General features: G+C 40.8%; 1 protein-coding gene across 1 annotated transcript in view; it reads left to right on the top strand.

Annotated features, from left to right (window-relative positions):
* ABHD17C (abhydrolase domain containing 17C, depalmitoylase) overlaps positions 1-19166 on the top strand; it is a 429616-nt gene extending 410450 nt beyond the window's left edge. The window contains exon 3 of the mRNA XM_044077935.1: positions 17741-19166. Within this exon, the coding sequence (XP_043933870.1) occupies positions 17741-17960 (220 nt within the window). The 3' untranslated portion in view covers positions 17961-19166. The remainder of the gene's footprint in view (positions 1-17740) is intronic.
* Positions 19167-23918: the final 4752 nt, after the last annotated feature.

Raw genomic sequence — 23918 nt, forward strand, 5'->3', positions numbered from 1 at the left:
ACCATTTCTAAATGGGTAACCAGCAGCATTAAGTTCCATTATTACCACCACAGAAAAACTCTGCCTGGTCATATTAAGGCCCACTCCACCAGGCACTGGGCAACTACCACTACTTTCCTCAGAGTCCCTACGTAGGCCATCATAGAGGTAGCCACAGGAAACTCCATACATACCTTTACAAAACACTGTTATCTTGGCAATGTCTCCAGGGCTAGACCAGATTTTACTACTGCCGTCTTGCAAAGCCTTATTTTCTAGGGGTCATACAGATGACCTACTACCCAACTGTTGGCTTTGGGAGTCCTTCCAAAATCAATACTGCAGCATTGACTAGAATATAGTACAGTTGTATCCCATTTACCAGAATTGTAGATGTTAGAGTAGATCACTATTGCAGTACATACTCCCACCCTCCGACACTTCTATCTCCTGACCACATTTCTCCTCCTTGCTGAGTGCAAAGGGTAGAGGCGTTCACTGAAGATAGTCCTCTGGTCTTCATCATCCCTTCTCTGCCTCGTATGATCTTCCTGCTTCTCATTCAAATTCAGACAACTGGGGAGGTTTTGCTGTCCCCAGGCATCAAACTGCTTGTTCATTGCTTAGAAAGCCTGACATCCAGATGTCGGTCTTCAGATGTCCAACACCCAGGTGCGGTGCGATGCAAAGACGCTGGAAATTGTGCCTGCCATGGTATTATACATAGCAGGAAGATATTAGAATCATTACTGCAACATTGATCTACTGTAGCTTCTACAGTTATGGTAAATGGGACACAACTGTACATTTTACAACATTTGTGTGAGTTGCCATCCTATGGCCTTTCTCACTCCTCTGTCAAGGTTCATTTATTGGCCATTTCAGCACGTCTGCCCATGGATCCTCCTCTGTCAATACCTTATCGTGCCCAAATGTTTTTGAAAGGGGTTTTCCATAAGAAGATTCCAACAAACAGGAAGGGCCCCTCCTTGACATCTTGATTTTGTGCTAGAGAAGCTAATGCTTTCGTCATTTGAACCAGCTAATCTGGCTGACTTTAGGTTCTTGACATGAAAAACAGTTTTACTAATTACACTGACCTCTGCAAGAAGGGTATCTGAGTTGCAAGCTTTTATGGTGAGTCAATCGTATCTCATTTTCCATGCAGAAAGAGTTTCTTTGAGAACTTGTCCTCCTTTTATGCCTAAAGGTACTTTAAGCCAAACTATCCACCTCCCCATTTTCTTTCCTGAATCCAAAAATGAGAGAGAGAGGATACTGCATACCTGGGATGTCCACAGACAACTCTGGTACTATCATGACAGAACTAAATTATTGCAGATATTCAAATCAGTTGTTAATTTCTTGTGAAGATAAGAAGGGCCAACGTTTTGTCAAAACCGACACTTTCCAAACGGTTGTTATCCTCACCACAACAAAATTATTCCAGGCAGGGTCAAGGCCCACTCTTCCAGGGTCTTGGCTTTATATTTGGCTTTTTGGAAAGGGTTGGATTCTAGAAGTATTCTAGAAGCTGCAACTTGATCCTCTGTATACACTTTTACTAAGCACTATAAGCTTGATTTTTTCTCTAGGTCTAGATCAGGCTTTGCTAGGACCATTCTCTAGGGGCTCCTGGACTCTTCTCATTCCACCTCCCAAATGTAGTAAGCTAGGGTAGTCTGCCCATATAGCTAAGGCTACTGCAGCAGTGATCACTATGATGAACATAGTACAGTTGTGTAAGTAAACTTACCGTAACAGTAGGTGTTCTAATGATCACTGATGCAGTAGCTGCTCCCTCCATTCATTGCCCCTGTTTTTTGGTGGTGTGTTTATGGGCAGGATACAGTCATTTATTTTTTGTTCTTCCTAGCATCGTGTAATCAGGGTTCAGCCTGCATCTCTCTCTTGGCAGGAAAGCTCCGAGTCTCCTAAATGCTTTTATCCTATTCATGGGTCCCCTCAAATTATCTGTGGTATGATCCCAGATGTTCTTGGTGTTTCACTGTTGCAGTCATCACATTTGAGTTATCTGCTTGCAGTAGCCCTCAGTCAGCCTGATTATCAAAGTCTTGGGTCCTGCGTCTATTGCTGTCTCATCTTCCGTGTTGTCAGGTAGTCTGGTATAAAGCATGCAGCCAATGCCATTACATCAGTCTTTTTTTCCATGCGATGCCCAAAGCAGAAGCAGTTTGCAAGTGCCGGTTGGCCAACTCCTGAAATTTTCGTTTTCGAGTTTCAGAACCAAAGTCTTCAACTAAAGCTAAGTACCCCGTTGGGGAAACTTTTTCGTGCTCTAAACCAATGTCAGTAAAAGCCAGTAATTGCATTTCTTGGGGAAAGCAAATACCTCCATAAAGATTTTCATTCGTACTGTATTCCTTGCCTAGGCCCTAAACACGACTTGCCTCGCTGTCGGTTTTGTGCCTTATTTAAACCACGAACTATTCGTCGTCGGTACATTTTCGCTTCTAAATATTTTGCTACTCGGTTCAGTTATCCAGATAGGTCTTCGGTAAGCCACCCGACTTCTGACATTCCGAAAAAAATGCAAAGATAAAGACAGAGATAGGCCGCCTAGGTCCAAAGCTGCCGACAACACTTCTCCTAAGCTAGTCACCAGTTCGCCGGTACTCAGTGATGCGCTTTCGCAGCCTCTGATACCCGCTACTTCAGATTTGCAGGCCTCTACTGAGACCCATTCGGAGTCCGGTATGCCGTGAGATGCTTCAACTGTGGAACCTGCGGATGTTTCTACCTTGGATGGGTCCGGAGCCTCTGTGCAGGCACCGGCTTCTGAGGGTGTATTCAGGCCTACTGACTTGCATATTAAACTGACGCCATCTTCTTCTTCTAGGCCTAAAACTCGTACCATGCCTAGGAAACCGACGCCCAGACCGCATGTTCAGGCCTCTATGCCTAAAAAATAAATGATAAGAATGGCTGAAGACCTTATTACTTTAATCAGGGAGAACCAACCTTCCTCCTCTGAGACCTAGGACTGAATTTGCTTATAATACTTCTGACCAATATTCTGAAATTTGTCTCCTCTGATGACCAGGATTTACCCTTATCTACCTATGAGGATTCTGATGCAGAGGACTCTATACTCCCCCCCCCCCCCCCAGAGGATTTCTCTTTTGGTGAAACCCTGCATACTCTTAGGGAGCATTTTCATTGGGAAAGCCAGGATTACTCTGATTCTAAAAAGAGGCTTTGGATATTTCTTACCCCCCTCTGCAGACTAGCCATGGCTCTGTGGAACACGGCCTTAAGCTACCAAGTGCATCTACAGGCTCAATTTCCAGCCCGGAAAACTAAATACACTGGCAGACGAACTAAGCAAAATATCATGCACCCACATGAGTGGAAACTGGAACCAAAGATTTTCAACATGTTGATCAACAAATGGGGGATCCCAGATAGACCTGTCTGCCTCCCCCTAGAACTACTAATTGGGCAAAGTTTGCACAAAGACTCCCCACAAACAAGCTTGGAAAGTGGATACTCTGTCCTTCAGCTGGAAAAATCTAGCAGTTTATGCCTTTCCTCCTTTGCCTCTCCTCTCCAAAGTACTACTAAAGATCAAACAGGACAAACCAAGGATGATACTGATTGCACCAGATTGGCCATGCCAACACTGGTACCCCCTTCTTGCGCAGTGTCACAGCTGGCCCCATGGCACCTACCTCAGACCCCTACCCTGCTGTCTCAGCAGAGCCAGATTCTACACCCCCAGCTTCAAACCCTGAACCTGGCAGCCTGGCTAATTACATAATCTCTCCATTACCATCCCTCAGTAAACAAGTGTTGGATGTCATTTTGGAGGCAAGGAGGCCTAGTACTAGAAAATCTTATGCTGAAAAATAGAAAAGATTCTGTGCCTGGAACCAAACTCAAGGGATGGCCGCAGCAGTGCCCAATTTACCTCAGATTCTTCAATACTTAACTGAGATGCTTCACAAGGGCCTTTCCTTTTCCTCTATCAAAATTCACGCCTCAGCCATTTCATCTCATTACAACACAGAACCATCCCTCTTTTCTCACCCACCGCTCAAGCAGTTCCTCAGAGGGGCCAGAAACATAAGTCCACCCAGGAGAGCCCCAACTCCAGCCTGGGACCTTAATTTTGTATTGGAAAAACTCAGTCTTCCTCCTTTTGGGCCAGCTGCAACTGCAGAGCTAAAATTCCTTTCTTGGAAAACAGCTTTCCTTTTAGCAATCACTTCAGCAAGAAGGTTATCTGAATGACAGGCCTTTTTGGTAGTGCAGCCTTTCATCATCTTTTGTGCGGACAGGGTGTCCCTCAGGACCAATCCCTCTTTCATGGCCAAGGTGGTATCCAGTGTGGCTCTTAATCAGTCCATTCATTTGCCAACCTTCTTTTCTAATCCACAGAACAAAGGGGAACGGATACTGCACTCATTAGATGTGCACAGACAACTTAGATTTTACTTGGACAGGACTAAACCTCAAAGGAAATCTGAACAACTGCTGGTGGCATTTGCTGCAGTGACAGAGGGGAAAGCTATTTCAAAGCAAACCATTTCTAAATGGATAGGCCATTGCATTCATTTCTGCTATAAGCACCATGGAAAACCTATCCAACAGGGGATTAGACCCCATTCAACCAAGGCTTTATCTACCTCTACAGCCTTTCACAGAGGTGTCCCTACCAGAGACATCCTAGAAGCTGCTACCTGGAGTTCTGTACATAATTTTAACCAAGCATTTCCATTTGCCAATTTTCTCTAAATCCAGAGCTGGCTTTGCCACTGCAGTCTTGGAGGGCCTTATAGCTGGTCCTAATGCTATCTAAATTCCTCCTCCCATCCTTAGCTTTGGGAATCTACCCACATGTGATGACTGCAACAGTGAAACATGAAGAACATAGTACAGTTGTGTACACTTACCATAATTGTAGATGTTAGAGTGTATTCACTGTTGCAGTCCTGGTTACCCTCCTTCCAGCCGCCTGACTTCTTTTGACTATACCTATATTCTCCTCTTCTGTACTTAAAAGCTTTTTGGTGTATTTGCTTTTTTGTTGGAGGTATAACCTTATATATATATATATATATATATATATATATATATATATATATATATATATATATATATATATATATAATTGCTTCCCATTAAGGGGGGCACCTGACATTTGGGGCAAGAAAAACTGATGTAATGGCGTCTTCTGCATGCTTTATACCCCAGACTACCTGACATCACGGAAGATGAGACAGTAACCGATGCAGGACTCAAGACTTTGGTAATCAGGCCGACTGAGAGCTACTGCAAGCAGATAACCCAAATGTGATGACTGCAACAGTGAATACACTCAAATATCTACATTTATGGTAAGTGTACACAACTGTATGTTATCATTGGGGTAGTATATAATTGTCAAACATGAGAAAAGTATCGATAACCATATGGGACAGGTTATTTCGAGCACACAAAGGAAAATCGGATAGGCTTAAAATGGACTGCAAGAGCAGCTAGCCTAGCACTTACCTATGAACCTATGAAGGGCGTTTAGATAAACTTGTCTTTTAGGCAGCTCAGCTTGAGCTACTTGACAGTTTAGTCTTGTGGAAGATGCTGTGAAGGTTTGGAAGTTGGCTGGCTGCTATGTCCTTGGCAGGATATAACCTGTATAGCTAAAGCTATTGCAGCAGTGATTATTCAAGCATCTACTGTTATGGTTAAGTTTATTTGCAGAACTGTACTTTATTGTTTTACTTCACGGCTTATAATCAAGTGCTTTCTCTACCTCTGCTCCAGAATTTCATGGTATTCTTACACTTGGCCATTGGCAAGATGTGCAGCATCCACACTTGACTGATGTCACAATGAGGGAATTCTTTTCCTTAGTTTGCTGCAGCTTTGAAGATGGCTATATAAAGGAGAAAGTACAGACACCGTATCCTCCTAAACAGGATGTGAGAGGGAACTGTATACCTTGTTAGGTACATACCAAAGGGGGCATTGTACTCGATGATAGGTCTCATGAATGCCGAATAAAGTGGAACAATGACTTCTATGGACTTGGATGCCACAACTTTGTTTATAAGTTGCGTAAGGTAGACAGATTTCCTCACCACTGTAGACACGTGATGATGAAAGGCTAGATTACTATCTGTGTGTGTCCCAAACTCCCTGACTACTGGGTCAACTCTAAGGAGTTTGTTGTCAATATGATAGTTACCAGGGATGGATGACTTCTCACAGGATACTCTTATGAATTTCTTGGCATTTAGTTTTAGCCTGTGGCTCTGACACCAGTTATTTGTCTGTGTCAGCCCCTCCTGGAGAACTTTTGTGTCAGTGTGAGATTTAATGAGAGCTCCTAATTTGTAATAATCAGCAAATTTAGTCAACCAGAGATCATTGACATTGGCCTTGACTTCTGAGAAGTAAATGCCAAAAAGGAGTGATCCAAGGACTTAGCCCTGAGGGACTCCACTTGTGACTGGCCTCTTTATAGAGATGGACTCCCCAATTCTACTTTCCTGAGTTGCCTGTGAGCCATCTGGCTATCCACCGGGTGACATACGGGTCTGTACCTAACCTCTTGAGTTTGTCAACAATGCCCGAGTAGGGTATTGTCAAATGCCTTGGCCAGGTCAAGGTAAGCAGTGTGAACGATTTTACTCATCCAGTGCTTTGGTGACCTTTTCAAAGAAGTCAACCAGGTTGAGTAGGCATGATCTGCCCTTGATGAAACCAACTGGGTTGGGTTCAGTGTCTGGAGGTTTACTATATATCTGTTGATCATCTCCATAATAATTCTTTTTTGACTTTACATACAAGACTAGTGAGATTTATGAGTCTGTAGTTTCCAAGGTCTGCAGATGGCCCACCTTTGTGCAGAGTGATGACTCTTGCCTTTGTCCATTCATGAGGCACAAAGCCTGTTTGGAGGCTACAGTTAAATAGTAATTCCAGAGGCCCTGATAGGTCATGTTTCATGCTGTTTAGAAGGCATCCTGAGATATTATCTGAGCCCATTGATGCAGTGTTCTTGGTCTTAGAGAGCATTAAGGATCTGTTCCCTAGTGATAGGGGAGTTAGATTTGATGATATTTCCTGAGGGAAGGTTGAGGGGGAGAGAGGAGTAAAGTTGGACTGAAGAAGTAAAGTTGGAGCTGAATTTATCAGTCAGTAGGTTAGCTATATCTTCTGGCTCAGTATAGGTGGCTCCATTTACAATGAGCTCTGCACACAATTGTGTATTGCCTTTGAGGTTGCGGACATAGCTAAAGAATGCTTTGTGGTTGTCCTTAGCCTGGGAGGCCAAACGTACTTCAAATTTGGCATTGGTAGACTTTATTTGTCAACTTGAGTTGTTTTAGTTTGAGAGTGTTTTTGTTTAGTTTGAGAGTGCTTTTATCTTTCTGGGTGCTGCACCTCCTAATTTATGCCATGATTTTCTTCCTCCTGTTATACATCCGATTGATTTTGTGATTCCACCAGGATGGCTTGTTTTTTGAGTTAGTTTTGTACTTCTTCCTGGTGGGTACAGCTGCCTCTATGCAGCTATTAACATGCTTGTACAGAGTTTGTGTGAACCATTCTACATAGGCAGAAGTGTTGTCAGGGTTTATAGAGGCTTGAAATTTTACCAGGTTCTCACTTAATAGCAGGAGGTTAGCCTTAGAATAGTTCCTGAATATTCCCGGTTGAGCTGGGGGTCCATGTTTTATTTTTACTTCAAAGGAGACCATTTTGTGGTCTGACATTACCAGGGACTGCATTACAGTAGGGGGTGTGCAGCAGTCTCCCATATTTGTGAGGACAAGATCCAGTATGGTTGCACCCCTGGTTGGTGTGTTGACTGTCTGGTCCAGGGAGTTTGTGTTTACAAAATCCAGGAATCTCTGTGCATGTACATTTGATGTTGTATAGTATTCCCAGTTAATAGTGGGGTAATTAAACTCACCCATGAGTATGGTATTGGGTTGGATAGTTAGTGTTTCTAATAAGTTTAAATACATGGTAATGGGTTTCATGGGTCATAGAGGGGGACCTATAGCTTGCAAGAAAGTGGTAATGGATTTTACCTATGATGATTTGAACATGGAGCAGCTCAAGTGCATTGTCCTGTGTGACCAGCCTTGAAGTATATTTATTTTTGATGTAAATAGAGACACCTCCAACTTTAGTCCCTGCCTGTGAAAGTAGCTGGTCTAAATGTGTGGAAGGCATTATAACCTTGCACTGTTGGTGTGCTCTCCACGGCTTTAAACCACATCTCAGAGACTGCACAGACTTCAGTATTCTCTAGAGTAAAGAGAACCTCCAGGGAGTGGAGTTTTTTGTTTAGGCTCCTAGAATTGAGCAGTAATACCTTTAGATTTTCTTGGTTTTGATTTGCTATGCTGGAAGTACTTTCAGTTTGGGATTGCCTAAAAAAGGCACTATGAGGGAAAACAATGTTTTAGCTAATATTCGAAAGGCTAGAGGGGAGAGGTGCAGACCATCCCTGGCAGAGCAGCGTGGTCTGTTGACCATCTCCTTCCATGCTGACAAATATTGCACCCCTTTAGAATGATACCAGAAACTAAGCCAGTTATTAAAGTCAATCATCTTTTGTTCGTATTGTGGCATCATCCTTGGAGAAGGTAAAATGCTGCTCAGTGCTAGACTCACACCAGCCTCAGACACGCATTCCAAGATCTCAATGATATCTTTCTCTTCATATAGTCTAGGGAGGTACGTCTCAGGTAATTTACTCCCACACAGTCATATTGGTAATTGTGGTCCGATGACCTGAGTGTGCATGTGCAATGTGGCAGATCCTAGACCCTGATAAGCAACTTGACTGTAACTTTCTCCTTACTCAGCCTGGTGAGAGGGACATCAGTGTGTCTCACGATGGAGTCTCCTGAGATGTAGCTCTATGTGCTGGTGTGGGTTTTGTTTTGAAAGTGTGTGTTTCGGGCTGCTGAGGGTATTTCTTATGTGTACTTTGTCTAGGAGGTCTTTGTGTTTTAGGAAGGTTACATGCAAGTGCCTCAGTGTATATGGGTCTATATGTCTGTTTCGAATTGTGCATGATGGGTGCAGCATGTGTACTACTGACAACCGTATTGACATTAGGAGTACTTTTATGTGAGAGCTTTGCCTCCAGTGACTTTGTGTAAATACATCTCTCGCATACCATATCAGGTTGTTTGAGAATTAACTGGTTGTCAGCAAACATGAGGCAATTTCTACATTGCTTCAGGATGCCCATATCCACCAAGCCAGTAATGGAGACAACAGGAAAGTTCATATCCATGGCAACAGACCCTTTTTTACTGATTAGACTGTTGGAGTAACAATATCAATCACTGTCAGGAGCATCTGGTTTGCAACTATGTGGACAGTGCTTATCACTGCAAACTAGTTGTCCTGTGTGCAACTAGATATTGAAGAAATTTTAGTTGTGGTTTTACAGGAAAAATGTCTCTCAAGGGGTCTGAGTCTGTACAGAGTACTGCCAAACACTATATGTAGACCCTGAACATTTAAGGATGAAGTATTTAGGCAGATATTCTGAAATTAGAAACAAATCAAGCAGTACTTAACAAAGAATTAGCTTGTCAAGAATGATGAAAAGAGGGGAGTCGCATGAATGGCTACTACTAATGCTGGTCTCACAACAGCTTCACTTTGTTGGGATACAATACTCCTTTGCTTCTTCACTCACCAGAAGCAAAATGTTTGCACCAATTCCAAGAAGAGAAGCTGGCCACAGCCTGTCTTGTGAGCCACAGTTTTGTCCCAGATGATGCAAGGGTCTGTAGGCTTGTAGCGTTTTTCTGGTAGATGCCTCGAATAGCAACCAGACCAGTCAGGTACGTTAAGCACAGACACTCACTCTTCAGCCAGAAACAAGTCAGGAGTCAAGGCACTCTACTCCTACTCTCACCAAGATCAGAATATAAGCACAGATTCCAAGCTGTCACCTGTAAAGCAGTTATTAGGCTATCTGGTGATCAGCAGTCTCCAGGAAATACTGTCACTGTACTCCTTCTCTTACCAGAAGAAAACAGAAGCACTAATTCTCAAGATGACTACTGAGAGGCAGAATGTGGACTCTCCAGTAACTGGTGGTCTTGCAGTAGATGCTTAAAGGTAAGATGAAAAAATGGTTTAGCCTAAACACTGCAGAGTGCACTAAGCAGTTAGATATGAAAGTGGGTAACTTAAGTTTTGGTTGAATAAAATGTTTTTAGTGGAGAGCCACTGTTTTTAAAAGAGCAAGATAGATGGAAAGGGGGAGGGCACTTTTGTATTCTGGTACTATGGAATACAGTAGGATGGCCAGTAAATTAAAATAGTTGAAGGAAAGTGATTTCACAAAATGATAATTTTGTGCTTACACCAGCCAGTAAAAGCAGAGAGGAAATGAGATATAGGGTCAAATTAACATAAGGGGCAGGTAGCTAGAAAGACAGTGGTGTTTAAGAACACAACAGTAAAGTGGTGGGAAGAAATTCTGTCTGATAAGAGTCGGGGCTGTGGTCTCTTTTCAAGTTTTAATGTTGTTGTTGTGTCTTTCGGCTTATCTCGGTTAGGGGTCGCCACAGTGGAACTCCGGTCCGCTAATGTTTGGTAGTGGATTTTTACATGCCGAGTTACCAGCCCTGACGCACAACCTTCAACGAAGGCACGCCCATTCACGCATGCCTCCACACAGAAGACGTTCTAGCTGAGAATCGAATGCAACAATGTCTTATTGTTTCAAGTTTTAATATGCAGTTAAAATCAGAATACAAGTAAAACAGTGTAAATAAAACAAATCACAGTATACAAAATAGGAAAAGGCAATAAAGGAATACAAAATACAAGAAATAAAAAGCAAACTAACCTTTCCCTCAAAGCAAGTTGTGGCAGAGTCTGGGTGAGCCTTTCCAGTAAAGCTCTGAAATGTTTTATTTTACCCCTTAAGTAGAAGGTTTAGTTCCTAGCTGCACCCCCTCAGTTCACAGATGATTAACCTTAACTGACCTGTTCTAACTTGTGTGACTCATTAATTTACCTGTTCTAATTTCTGTTGGACTTCCAAGAGAGAGAGAGCTGTGGTCTCTTTTCAAGTTTTAATATGCAGTTAAAAGCAGAATACAAGTAAAACACAGTGTAAAGAAAACAAATCACAGTATACAAAATAGAAAAAGGGAAAAAACTAAAAAGCAAACTAACCTTTCCCTCAAAGCAAGCTGTGGCAGAGTCTGGGTGAGCCTTTCCAGTAAAGTCTTGTTTCTTTCTTGTCTATACTATTTTTGCAGTAATTAAATCAAACTATCCAGCTTTCTGTACTTGAATATAAGACTAAAGTAGATAGTTTTCTGAATGCCATGGATGTTCGCTATTTTTAGCTTAGTAACATCAACACATATATCCGCCGTGGGACTGTGCGCCCATATAGTGAACAAGTGTCAAATACATTATATTTTACTTTTAGGGTTACAGTAGTATCTGAATTCCTGTTTTATTTCTCCTCTTCAAGAAAAATAAAAAATCAAATACTTGCAGGGCTTCTTCCCTAGTAGCACTCAAAATTGTTGCACTGTAACTATTGAAACTTATATAACCAAAAATACACAGAGGTACCACACAATAGCGTCTTTATTACACAAAAAATAAGAACAGTGGTGAGCGCTTTCGCAAAACTAATTGCTTCAACAGACTGACGGACCGTCTGATGAAGCAATTAGTTTTGCGAAAGCGCTCACCACTGTTCTTATTTTTTGTGTAATAAAGACACTATTGTGTGGTACCTCGGTGCATTTTTGGTTATATATAGTTCTGGTTTTGTGCACCTGGATTTTACCTGAAGCCATTTCTCTTTTTATATATAACTATTGAAACTTCTCTGTTGTTCTCTTATGGTAATTAATAAATTATGGATCCAAGTCTACCAGCTTTATGCAAAGTTTCCTTGCAGTAATGGCATTTTTGATGGCTGCATTTGGAGCATTTCCATCATAACATTTACTTCACTGCTTCTAAACGTACAAACTCTTGAAATATACTTCTCTATTTTCACAATATACGGTTTCTAGATGTTACATAAATTGTAGAGATGGCGGAAGTGGTCTAACCTCCATGTTGACTTTACTCTCAGAAATATCTAGAAGCAAAGTGTACACTGTGACATGCACCTTCCTGTAACTAGTTATTGGCAATTGAAGATATATACCTCATATTTGACATAAATTTCACAAAGAATCAGTAAAAGTGGTTGATTTCAGGCATGCAGTCATTTGAAAAGGTAATTAGATAAAAATGATATACAAAAAAACTGTAAGAATGAATAAAAAATGGATTAATCCGCAACTTGTTAGTGGAGCGTTGGGTAGAGGAAGGAAATAGAATATTAGTATAAACGTTCCCTGCCACTGAGTTAGTTACTTTCTGCAATGTTGTCACCTCATTTTTATCTATTGTCTCAGGTGTCTGTGGGACAGGACAGGGTAGAAAAGGATTTGGAAGGCTCAGACATAGCTTCTTAAAGGCATCGTTGAACTGTCAGATATACACAGACAGACATCCACAGAAAGAAACATGTTGCTGACATTGCATATTGGACATTTTATAACTTAAAATATCCACCTCAGTAATGCAGCATTCTCTGATGACTGTTTTGTAACCTATTCTGCATTGAGGGAACAAGTAAGATAGTTGGCAGCAAATAGATTCATGTAGCTGAAGATCACTTGGGGGGGGGGGTGGTTGTGTGGATGGATGGGTTGGTGTGTGTGAGAGATGGAGAGAGAGTTTATATTCGGAAAAGTAAACGCCGAGTGGAAGAAAAAAACAGCAAATTAATATGCTGAGCATTTAGTGGTATTGCTACATATAAGACATATGTAAGACATAGAAATTAAATATTTTTTAGTTCTTTATTTTTACAGGCATTTTCTCAAGTTTTGTTTTTTTTAATTAAACAGCTTAATGTTCATATGACTTAAGAATATCAACATTAATGGGTCCCATAGTGCAAAAAGTTCAGGTAAGGCTAGATTGCATGCTGAAATATTATCTGCTTTACGTACTTAGCTCGTTCTTCTTTAGACCAATTTTGTTATGTAATGAATTGGTGCACATCTGCTTTAGGTAAGAAAGTAAAATAGATGCTTCAGAACCAGAGGTCTTACTGAAATGCATTGTAGTGACTGGTCCAGAGATGCATAATCCAGGGTTCTTGTCTTTACTTCTTACAAGTACCTAGGCACTACAGGACCATTTCCTCATATCCTCATATTTCCTGAGGTGGATATGGTACATGAAGACAAGATGATCAATTTCAACAATTGGCTTAAGAATTGGTGTCATTCAAAGGGGATCCAATGCCTGTCAGCCTGGGATGACATGCTCGACAAGCCACGATGCTTCGCTAGGGACGGCTTGCACCTGTCACCGCTGGGCTTTCGGATATTGGCAAAGGCTCTTGCCAACCCCATAGTGCCTTTTTTAGGCAAGGCTCAAAAGACAAACGCACCTCCATAGGTATCACAAGGGATAAGAAACTTAGAGTAATGCTACTCAACGCCAGAAGTCTAAACCTCAAGATGTACACACTCGAAACTCTCCTTAGCATGGAGAACATCGATATCTGTGCAGTAACAGAAACCTGGTTCAAGGCTCCCGAGAGCACCCCAGCACTACCAGGTTATACCTCATACCATGCTTTTTGGCCCCAAAACCTGGACCGAACCACAAAAGGAGGGGGAGTATCTATTCGTCAAAGATACCCACACCTCCAGGTTGGTGGCACAGCACAAAGCATCAGAGACTATCCATGTGCAACTAGCAGTGGGTAAAACTGCCTTCCAGTTTATAGCCTGTTACAGACCACCCTCCCAAACCCAGGAACCCCACTCGGCCTTCCTGAGAACACTGGAAAATATGAAGGTCTCTCCAAACATCATTATATTGGGCGACTTCAACTACCCAAACATAGACTGGGAGCATTACTCTAGCTCCAACACCCTAGCCCAAAGGTTCCTAGAATTTATAAACTCAAATGCTATGGAACAACTTGTTACCACTCCCACAAGGGGGAAAACATACTGGACCTGATGATCACCAACATGGGGGGCTTTATGCTCCAGACCAGAAGTGTATCCCTCACTGGTAAGATCAGACCATAAACTAATCTCACTGGATATTCACATCCCAACCCCACCCCCTGCCCAGAAAACCACAGTGAAAAACTTCTCTAAAGCAAATTTCGCACTCCTCAAAACCGAGGTGGAATCCTTCAAAGCTCCCGGGCCTGTGGAAAATACGGCCCAGACCGCAGAATCCTTTATAAACGCATTCTATGAACACCTTCAGGAATGCATGGATCATGCAATCCCAAATAAAACCAAGACCCAATCCTCCAAAGGCAGCTTCCTGTCTGGTGGACCCCAGCCATAAACAAACTATACAATAGAAGGAGGAAGCTACTACATGATAGAGCAAAATCCCAAAAAGGGAAGGCATCTCTGATAAGTATTAGCAAAAAACTACGGGCACTCATAAAATCGTCTAAGGTCAGCTTCGAGAGAAAAATTGCACAGGACACTAAGGATAATCACAAGGTTTTCTTTAGTTATGTTAGGAACCTGGGTGGGAATTCCCAGATATGCTCAGAATTAGTCCAAAATGACAAAAAATGCACCGAACCCACAGACAATGCCAACATCCTAGCTGACAGGTTCAGCGCAAAACCCCCACCACCACCACCACCAAAAGGGCAAATATCTATCCCAGCAGAGTGCTGCCCCCCTGACATCTCAGATGCTCAGGTGAGAGCCGCCCTTTCCAAAGCAAAAAACACAGCATCAGTGGGACCAGACGGTGTCCCGGGCTGCGTCCTACATGAACTCCAAGAAGAGCTAAATCCAAACATAAAACTACTGTTCAATCTCAGCCTTTACTACAGGATATGTACCCAAAGAGTGGCGTACAGCAACAGTGGTCCCTCTCCACAAAGGTGGTGCCTCAACGGATCCTGGAAACTATCGCCCCATAAGCCTGACTAGCTTGGTCTGCAAAGCTATGGAAAGGATCATCATGGACCTCGTAAATAAAGATATTGGGGACCTACAGACACTGGATCCTACCCAGTTCGGCTTTAAGGGCAGATCCTGCCTCTTAAATCTGGTCGATTTCTTTGAAACAGTCACCAAGGCCATTGACGAGAGGAAGGTGGTCCACACAGCCTACCTAGACCTCTCAAAAGCCTTCGATACAATACCCCACTTGGGCATTATAGATAAGCTCACCAGCTTAAATATAAACCCCTATGTCACTAGATGGGTTGTAAACTGGCTCAAGGACAGAACCCATATGGTTAGAATTGCTGGAGCCATGTCAGACTCCAAACCAGTTACAAGTGGCGTCCCACAAGGCTCAGTCCTGGGACCTCTCTTGTTCGGTATATGTTTCTCGGAGGTACAGGCCAACATGGAAGGACTGTGGCTGACCAAGTTCGCAGATGACTGCAGACTAGGCGCCATAATCGAGACTCCAGCCGACACAAGCATCCTACAAAAGGGCCTCATAGAAACAGACAACTGGTGCCAGAGCCATGGCCTCAGTCTAAACGCCAAAAAGTGTATAGTCATCCCCTTTGGCAAAAACAAAGTGCCCACAAATTACCACATAAGTGGTAATCCATTAAGTACGGAAGAAGTAATTAGGGACCTGGGGACCCAAGTTGATAGCAATCTCTCATTTGAAAACCACGTGGCCAAAGTGGTTAGAAAAACATTTTATATAGCCCACCTAATCATGAAGGGATTCACATCTAGATCAGGGGAAGTCATCGTGCCTCTTTACTCATCCCTCATCAGGCCCATAATTGAGTACAATGCCCTTTTGGGATGTACCTTACCAGACACCTGCAGCAACTGGAAAGACCCCAAAAGTACCTCACCAAGAGGATCAAAGGGCTCAAACAGATGCCATATGCTGCCCGGTTAAAGAAACTCCAGCTCTACTCAGTGGCATACCGCCTGCTCAGAGGCGATCTGTGCCGGACGTATAAAGCCATGTCCAACCCGGAATTAATGGACATGCTGCACCTCAGAAAATCCAAATCCCATCGAGCTACGCGCTCGAGAGACTTGAACCTCAGCACTGAAATAAATAGGACATGCTGGAAGGACAGATTCATAACTCAGAGGCTCCCTTCACTCTGGAATAAAATCCCAGTCCAGGTTAGGCAGAGTTCCCTCATTGACGATCTTCAAGAGGAATCTTGAGTGGATGGGAGATCGTAGGTTTACCCCGGGTATCACTTCTGCGTCACTGTTAGACAGAGGCACAGTATACTAACCTCGAAAAAGGGCATAGCAAAATTCATTTAAAATGGGTGGCGAAAGCCAAACACACTCTGGCTAGGCTTATAAATGCCCTAGGGCAGATAGCCTAGTATGAACCTATGAACCTATTTGAAGAGTAAAAAGTGAGGTATTGCAGGACTCACTTTAGCTAGTGGCCAGGTATGTAATCCTGCAACCATCTGCTCTCACCTTGGAGTTTTAACAAATTACATTGCTTTTGACATCTGTGGAAGCAGGCATGCATGCTTGCCCATTGAAGTTGTTTCTAGTCTGTGTTCTTGGAAGGAGTGAGGTTAGGAACACCTTCAAGTACCCACTACCATTTTACAGTATGGATAGTTGCCACAGAGCAAGAGAGGAGATAAGTCCTAGGTGAAAGAAGGCTAGTGATCCAGAAGCTTCTGAAAACAAGCATGGGGGAAGGTGATGGGCCTGCAGTGAGTATTGGGATAGGTGGTGGAATAGCAAAAGTATTAAATAACTATTTCTGTTCACAGGGAAGCAGTGTGTGTAAAAGGGGAAGTTTTGTTTTGTTTTGTAGGACAGTGGAGAATTTGCCCCTCTTGCTGAAGAAGCAAAGAAAATTGTAATGCAAAGTTAATCCAAGGAGCACAAGCAGCTAGTTTGCATAGTAAATGTTGATGCAGTAGTAGCTTTATAAAAGACTAGCTTCCTTTACAGTGTGTCATATTTTTTCTAGCTCCCATTCCATTGTTGACTGAACTGACAAGTGTCTGAGATATTTCTTCATTGTACAGAGTAGGATAACTGTCTGAAATAACTGTTACAGAACTACATTGCTACAGATTTGTTATTTACCAAGATCCATATTGTTTGTTTTTCAACTTTGCTTTCATGGTTGTTTCTTCTGTGGTACGTTTAGTAGGATTGCCACTTCATATTAAATTGGATTCAGAGAGATTTTCCCCACCAGCACCAATTGACTAACTCCGGTCTGCCAGTTAATGTGACTTGGAGAATCTCCTATTGAGAGACAAGATAAAGCTGCACCAAAGAATAACTCGTTAGCAGCTAATTACCATGTTCCTGAATCAATGAGTTGTCAGGCATGACCACTGGAGTGTTGCCTCCCACATGACGAACAGACATACATTTATGTCCCTACAAAATCCTGAGATATAATAATTCAAACAAGAAATAGCTATATATAATATGTACAGTATTTAGTAATACAACTTTACATACATTGAGTAATGGAACTCTTTTGTGGGCACAGTTGAGATTCTACCATGTTTCTGCTGCTAGAAACACAGCTTCATCTCCTGCTTCAACTGAGACTGTATGAATGCAGTTTTCCTCAACTGACGCATAATGCATGCATTTTTATTTAAACAATTCAACATAATGTATAATTTTAATTTTAAAAAGCCATCTGAAATTGCTCATTTGTTATCCTTTTTATCTTTCAGCATTGACAAGATCTCAAAAGTGCTGTCTCCTGTTCTGATTATTCATGGTACTGAAGATGAGGTGATAGATTTTTCCCATGGCCTGGCGATGTATGAGCGATGCCCAAGAGCAGTGGAGCCTCTATGGGTCGAAGGTGCAGGGCATAATGACATAGAGCTTTATTCGCAGTATTTAGAAAGACTAAAGCAGTTTATATCTCATGAGCTTCCAAACTCTTGAAGGCCATGGCCCTACCTATGTTAATGTGAAAGAAAAGTAACTTGAGTTTTGCACATACTGTAACTGGATAGTTCTATATACTTTATATAATGAAGAAAACTCTTATCTATTGGGATTGTCTGGTAAAATGTCAAATACTTTTTTTTTATTTTTTATACTTGAAATTTGTTCAAATAACAATGCATATACTGTTCATTTGACGCAATTACAAATCCAGATTCAGGTAAAGGTGGGGTTAACATTTTTTCTATTGTTTCATTAATATTGCGAAAGGCTTTTCAACAGTTCTTTTACTTTTCTGCAATTTACAAGACGGGGATTTTCATGTTAGAAATGAGCACTAGTCTGTAGGTTTTATTGCCTTCAGTTTCTTAAATAGTAATAGAGTTAAAAAAATAAACTATGGGGAGAAATTTCTTACATTTTTACCTGTATCGTTGCAACTGAAAATTCTAATGAAACCTCCTGTACTGATGATTTGCTAAATCTGTTCAGGCTTAGTGTTTTGCAGTCTTTTGAACCAAATTTGAAAATCATAAAAAAAAATGGTCAAGTTATGTGCCATGTGTAGCTACGGCTAAATTTACTTTGGGGCAAAAATGTAAATACTGGCTTGAAAAAAAAAACACAATGTGTAAATTTATCAATATTTGAAAACTATGTTTCTTATCTTATATATAGTGATCCTTTGAGCAAGCATTCCTTGTACATGATTTCAGAGTACTGTACATAATTGAATTACTCTTTGAATATATTCTTCGGTAGCAATTTTCTTTTACACTGACTTAAATTATCTGATACAGCCAAATTGGGTTTTTTAAATGATTGAAAAATTTTATTACATTTCTATTCCTGTATTACTTTACTAGTAAAACTTTTGTAATGTTTCCAGTAATAATAAATTAAATTTACACATTTGTGTTTTACTTCAGTTAGGGAAGGTGGAGCTTCTATAAAGTAACAAACTGTGATTAATTTAGAAAGTCATTTGATTCTTAACACTGGAATTGCAGAAATGCAGAAATAATGCAAACTGTGTAAAACTTTAAAACACTACTAGTAGGGTTCTACTTTTACCAAATTAAGAGCCTTAAATGTACTGTAAGCTGAAGATTGTTAACTGATGATTACTATAGTTTGAAGTTTATGTACTGTTGCTGTAAAGTGACACACTGATTGTGCTGGAATAAAGGATGCATGGAATAAGTTAGTTTGTCTTCATTTTATAGGTCTTACAAAACTGTGTTCTGAGTAGGTGTATGCATACAGTGTATTTTCTGCTGAAACATATGAGCTGTTTCTGTTGCACTTAAAAAAAAAAAAAAAAAAAAAAACTTTACTCCTCCATTACTGCTCACGTAGAAACACTATGTAGAACTTTACTGTACATGTAAACTTTTTGCACTGGAACTGTTCACTTGCTTTTATTTTTATTTATTTATTTGTTAGTAATTATTTATTAATTTGTTAGATATGAGAATACGGTATTCTGATGAATTTTTGTACTTTATTTAGTAAAATAACATTTTACAAGTCTTTTTTTTTAATTTCTATTTACTTTTTAAAACTCCATGCTTGTTAACCATCAGCCCCCCCCTCCTGTCAGTCATCATGCTTCCAGTACCCCCAGTACTTCACATTCCATAGGCAACGTTTGGGGGGAGAACACCAACAAAAGAGGGGCATCATCTAGGCAGCTGTGATGGAGTTTGCACCCCCCTGCCTGTATCATTCATACATTTGTTTTCATGAGCGGGCCGGAAGTGCCCTTGTTTTCTTGCTGCTACCATACCAGTGCTGTCTATGTTTCATGATTGAGTCCTAATCATCTCTGGATGGGGAATTACTCGGCATTCCCATCCCCTTTCTGATTGCATCATTTAGATGCAGATAAGGAATTTTCTCTGTTGTCCAAACACTATACCATGGTGGCTGATGTGTACATTTATAGCATTGTAAGGATCTAGTACACCCCTCCAATCCATGTGTATGCTTCCAAACACATTCTTGGAGACTTCTTTTGCCACCATGATAAAATCAAGCCCAAATTCTTAGTTTCTGCTACTTGTCAGTTGCAAATGCAGCCAACTAAACAACCACTGCATTGCAGGATGGGTGAGATGTCTACCATTCCTTCTCATCCCCCATTGCCCAATTCCTCCCTCTCCCAAGCTGGATTCTGCTCATCTTAGTTGTCAGGGCTTTTTCCCAGTTTGCCATAGAGCTGGGCCAATTTGCAATATTTAGCATGTTTGGACTTACTTGTGTTGACTGGGTTAGCCCCATTAGCCTGTACCCTGTTTTCAGGGGAAATCTGGAATGGCATTTGTATGGGGGGGATTTGGTCAGGACATGGAGAAATCTTTTTGATAAATGCCATGGAATTCTTAACATCCACCAGAGCTACCACTATCTGAGGCAGATGAGACTTTGGATTAATGCCTTATCTGAAGGAGGAATTGTTCGGATCAGGAAGATGGTGTTTCCATTCCACATAATCTCCATAGAGGAAAACGTGCTCCTACATGGTGTTGTTTCATTATAGATATAAAGATATTTGCTTGTATCCCCTGCAGGAGATATGGTGAACAGTGGCTGTCTCTTTTCCACTTACCTCATAATCATTATACCTTTTTTGTGCCTGATGCAACATCATTTGTCCCTCTTGAGGGGAAAAAAACTGCAGCTGCATTTGTTTAAAAGTGCAAGTTTTCAGAAAATACATTGAATAAGATATGTAATAAACTGCAGATTTCTTTCCTGTCACTTTCTTACCAGGGAAATTGTTATTCTGCAGGTGTATATTTGTGAATTCGGGAGTTATATCATCAAAAAAAAATTTCTTAAAGTAGGCTAAGTGGTCATATTTACCCTGTGTATAGGGAAGATGCACATTTCTCCAGTAAAATACAATGGTTAGTTTTATGTAAAAATGATGTAGCATGCCTTTTATCAGAATTTGTTCTTGCCTGCTTTCATGAAAATTCTGATCCGATTAGTGAAGACACTCATTCTATACTGTGAGCTAGGAAGTTGTTTTTTGAGATTTGTTTACATGTGTTAACAGGTGCCAGTGCCTAAACAGCATTTTAGTCTTTGCTGATTTTTTTTTAAATCAGCATGATAGTATGCATGTCCCCTTAACTAAAAATTGCTGCCATATAGTCAGTTTTATTTTGCCCTTCTGATAAGAATAGTTTTGTAAAAAGGCTGTCTGAAATTAATGGAATTTTTTTTACATGATATTAATTTGATGACTGACACCAAATAAGGAATTTTGTAGACATCTTTTATGGTTATTGATGTTTAGGAAACTTCAGAATGCGGTTATTTACCATGTAGTAATTGTAGCTTTTTCCCCATAGTCTATTCCGTCTAACCATTTTTTGTGCTGCTGTAGTAAACATGAGTGACATTATTTAGAGACTTCTTATAAATATAGATTATTATGTTACTCTGCCAAATTAGAAAAGGTTCACAGTTTTATTTTTATACACTTTGGAAATGCCCAGAGCCTTTTAAGTGGTACAAAATGTAACACACATGCTGTTAAACAATGAAAGAAAATTCTGTTTCATAATGTTGTAATCTATGTAAAGAGATGTTTTAGTAAAATATCTACTTCACTGAAATGTCTTTGAGCCTGATAGTCATACAGACTTCATTGCATTGCTACTTTAATATGCATGTCATTTGTTGTGCTGCTTTAGGAGAAGAGCATGTTTTGCATTGATGCAGGTAACTTATTGGCCTTCTGCATTAGGTAACAGTATGTTTACTGGAAAAAACATGAATAACGCTGCATCTAAAACGTTTTAAATGTGGATTCAGTTTCAAGTTTTAAGTGCTCATCTTTAAGCAGTGTAACAGAAGTGGGAGAACAAATAAAACAAGAATGTAATAGAGCAGTTGTAAAACAAGCCGATCTGAAACATGGAGTGCTGAAGACTGAAGTTCTGCATGGCAGCAAATTTGAAGCTTCAAGTGAAAGATTCTTCTAGCTAAGTAACAGTGACATAAGAAAATACATTTTGAAATCCTCCATTATCACTATAGAATTTCATACTTTCCAGTACGGTCTTACCTTCTACTTAGTGTGGATAGTGATGGTCTTGCCTGATCTTGGATGTAACCATTTGACAGATGTGCCCTTATGTTTTTCTTTTCGTTTTTGTAAGAGGGAAAACCTTGTGGTTCTTACTGTTAAGAAAAAACAGATTTGGTCTCTGTTGAGAGGGAAGAAGGGATGGGTGGGGTGATGGCTGTAGTCTATTTTCCTTGTACATGAACTGCTCAGAATTCCTATTTAAGTAGTACAACTTGAAGTGACTCGTATTTCACTAGTTCTCCTTTGTGGTGTAGTGATTGTGTGTTATACTACAGACTCTACGGTTTGACGTGTTGTCTAGACCACTGGTCTGCACAAGGAGTGCCTCTAGCATAGGTTCATAGGTAAGTACTAGGCTAGTTGCCCTTGTAGGCCATTTTTAAGGCTAGCCAATTTCCATTTTTATGCTCGAAGTAACATCCCATTTGGTTAGAGATTGGTCTTACAATCCCATGGGTCAGTAATTGTGTACTACCCCTAATGAGAATAACTGGGATTGTGCCATAAGTAATTTGAGGGGACCCAAGCTTGGGATAAAAAATTTAAGAGTTGCATCTGCCCATTAGTAGTACAGGGGGCAGTCCTGCTGTGAATTTTCTTTTTCTGTTTCACATCCAGAGATCTAAGTTGCGCTTGATAATGGACAAAGATGAACTTTGTGTTTTGTGGATGTAGACTTTGCTCCATAGCAGAGATATCCTCTGCAAAATATACTTGTCCCTCTAACCCATTCTGTTGATGTTGCAGAAGAGTTTACATCCTTTGATTATTTCTGATGCCATTTGACTTGCTGATGTGCATTAAATCTATCAGTAATGGATCGGATGATGCCTTGTATGCCAGACACAAGTTACCTCTTAGCAAGTCTGTAGGATACGGAGTCTAGTAATAGGGCTTTGAGTTGGTCCATGTAGGACATGTTTAGACCATGTTTCTTTTTAGTCAGGTATCTCTGTGGGTGTTTCAGTTGTTGCATGTGTCTAGACAGATACATCTGAAACTCTCTCCCACCAACTAAAATAAGCAAGCTATTGGCTTCTTAATACTACCGGATGGCCCTTCTAGAGATACAGGCTTATTCCTAGGATTAGCTCAATGACAGTGGATATGGATCATCTCACCTCTGTCTGTGAGCTGGCAAGGCCATCAGATAAGTATTGAATAATGAATTGAAAGTAACAGTGCATTCACCACATAAAATTCAAGCCATCAACTCACAAGTTTGTCATCTTTTTGTTCAGATGTTAATTATGTTGAGGTTGGTGGCTAGACCTCATGTATAGTGGTAGAAGCTTTGAAATATATTCGAGTTAATGCAGAGATGTTATTTCAAGCTAGAAAAACATTTGCCCAAATGTGAAAGTTAATAGTAAACAGTTTAATTTGACAAAATGATCAAACTAGAAAAAATTAGAAAAGTAAGCACTTGTGAAGCTACAAAAGGATATGTAGCAGGATGACTGCTTTAACCTAAGCTCTAGCCGGGCCCAAGAAAGGCAAGAAACTATCAAGAAGTGAGTAGAAGCCAGAAACATTAGCTACTGAAGCATCTCACTGGACCTATCTGGTGGACTAACCAAAAACAAAGATTCTGTTTGGTGGATGCTGGAGCAATCCAACAAATTGAATTTTTTTTCAGATGCACAGTATTCCATAGGGAAGCAATAGAAGCCAATCAGTGATGGCTTACTAAAATCCAAAAAGAGCAACAAAGAAAGATGAAAAAACTGTGACAGGCAGAAAAGAAAGAAAGGACAAAATTTGTAAAACTCATGAACTGCGTGGAGAGAATAAAAATCTGGTGAATGACATGGAAAGTGAAGCTCAGTTGCTCGGTACCATAGATTCAC

The sequence above is a fragment of the Protopterus annectens genome, chromosome 7.part0 (assembly GCF_019279795.1).
Source record: "Protopterus annectens isolate FY-2018-M chromosome 7.part0, PAN1.0, whole genome shotgun sequence".
Taxonomy (NCBI): Eukaryota; Metazoa; Chordata; order Ceratodontiformes; family Protopteridae; genus Protopterus; species Protopterus annectens.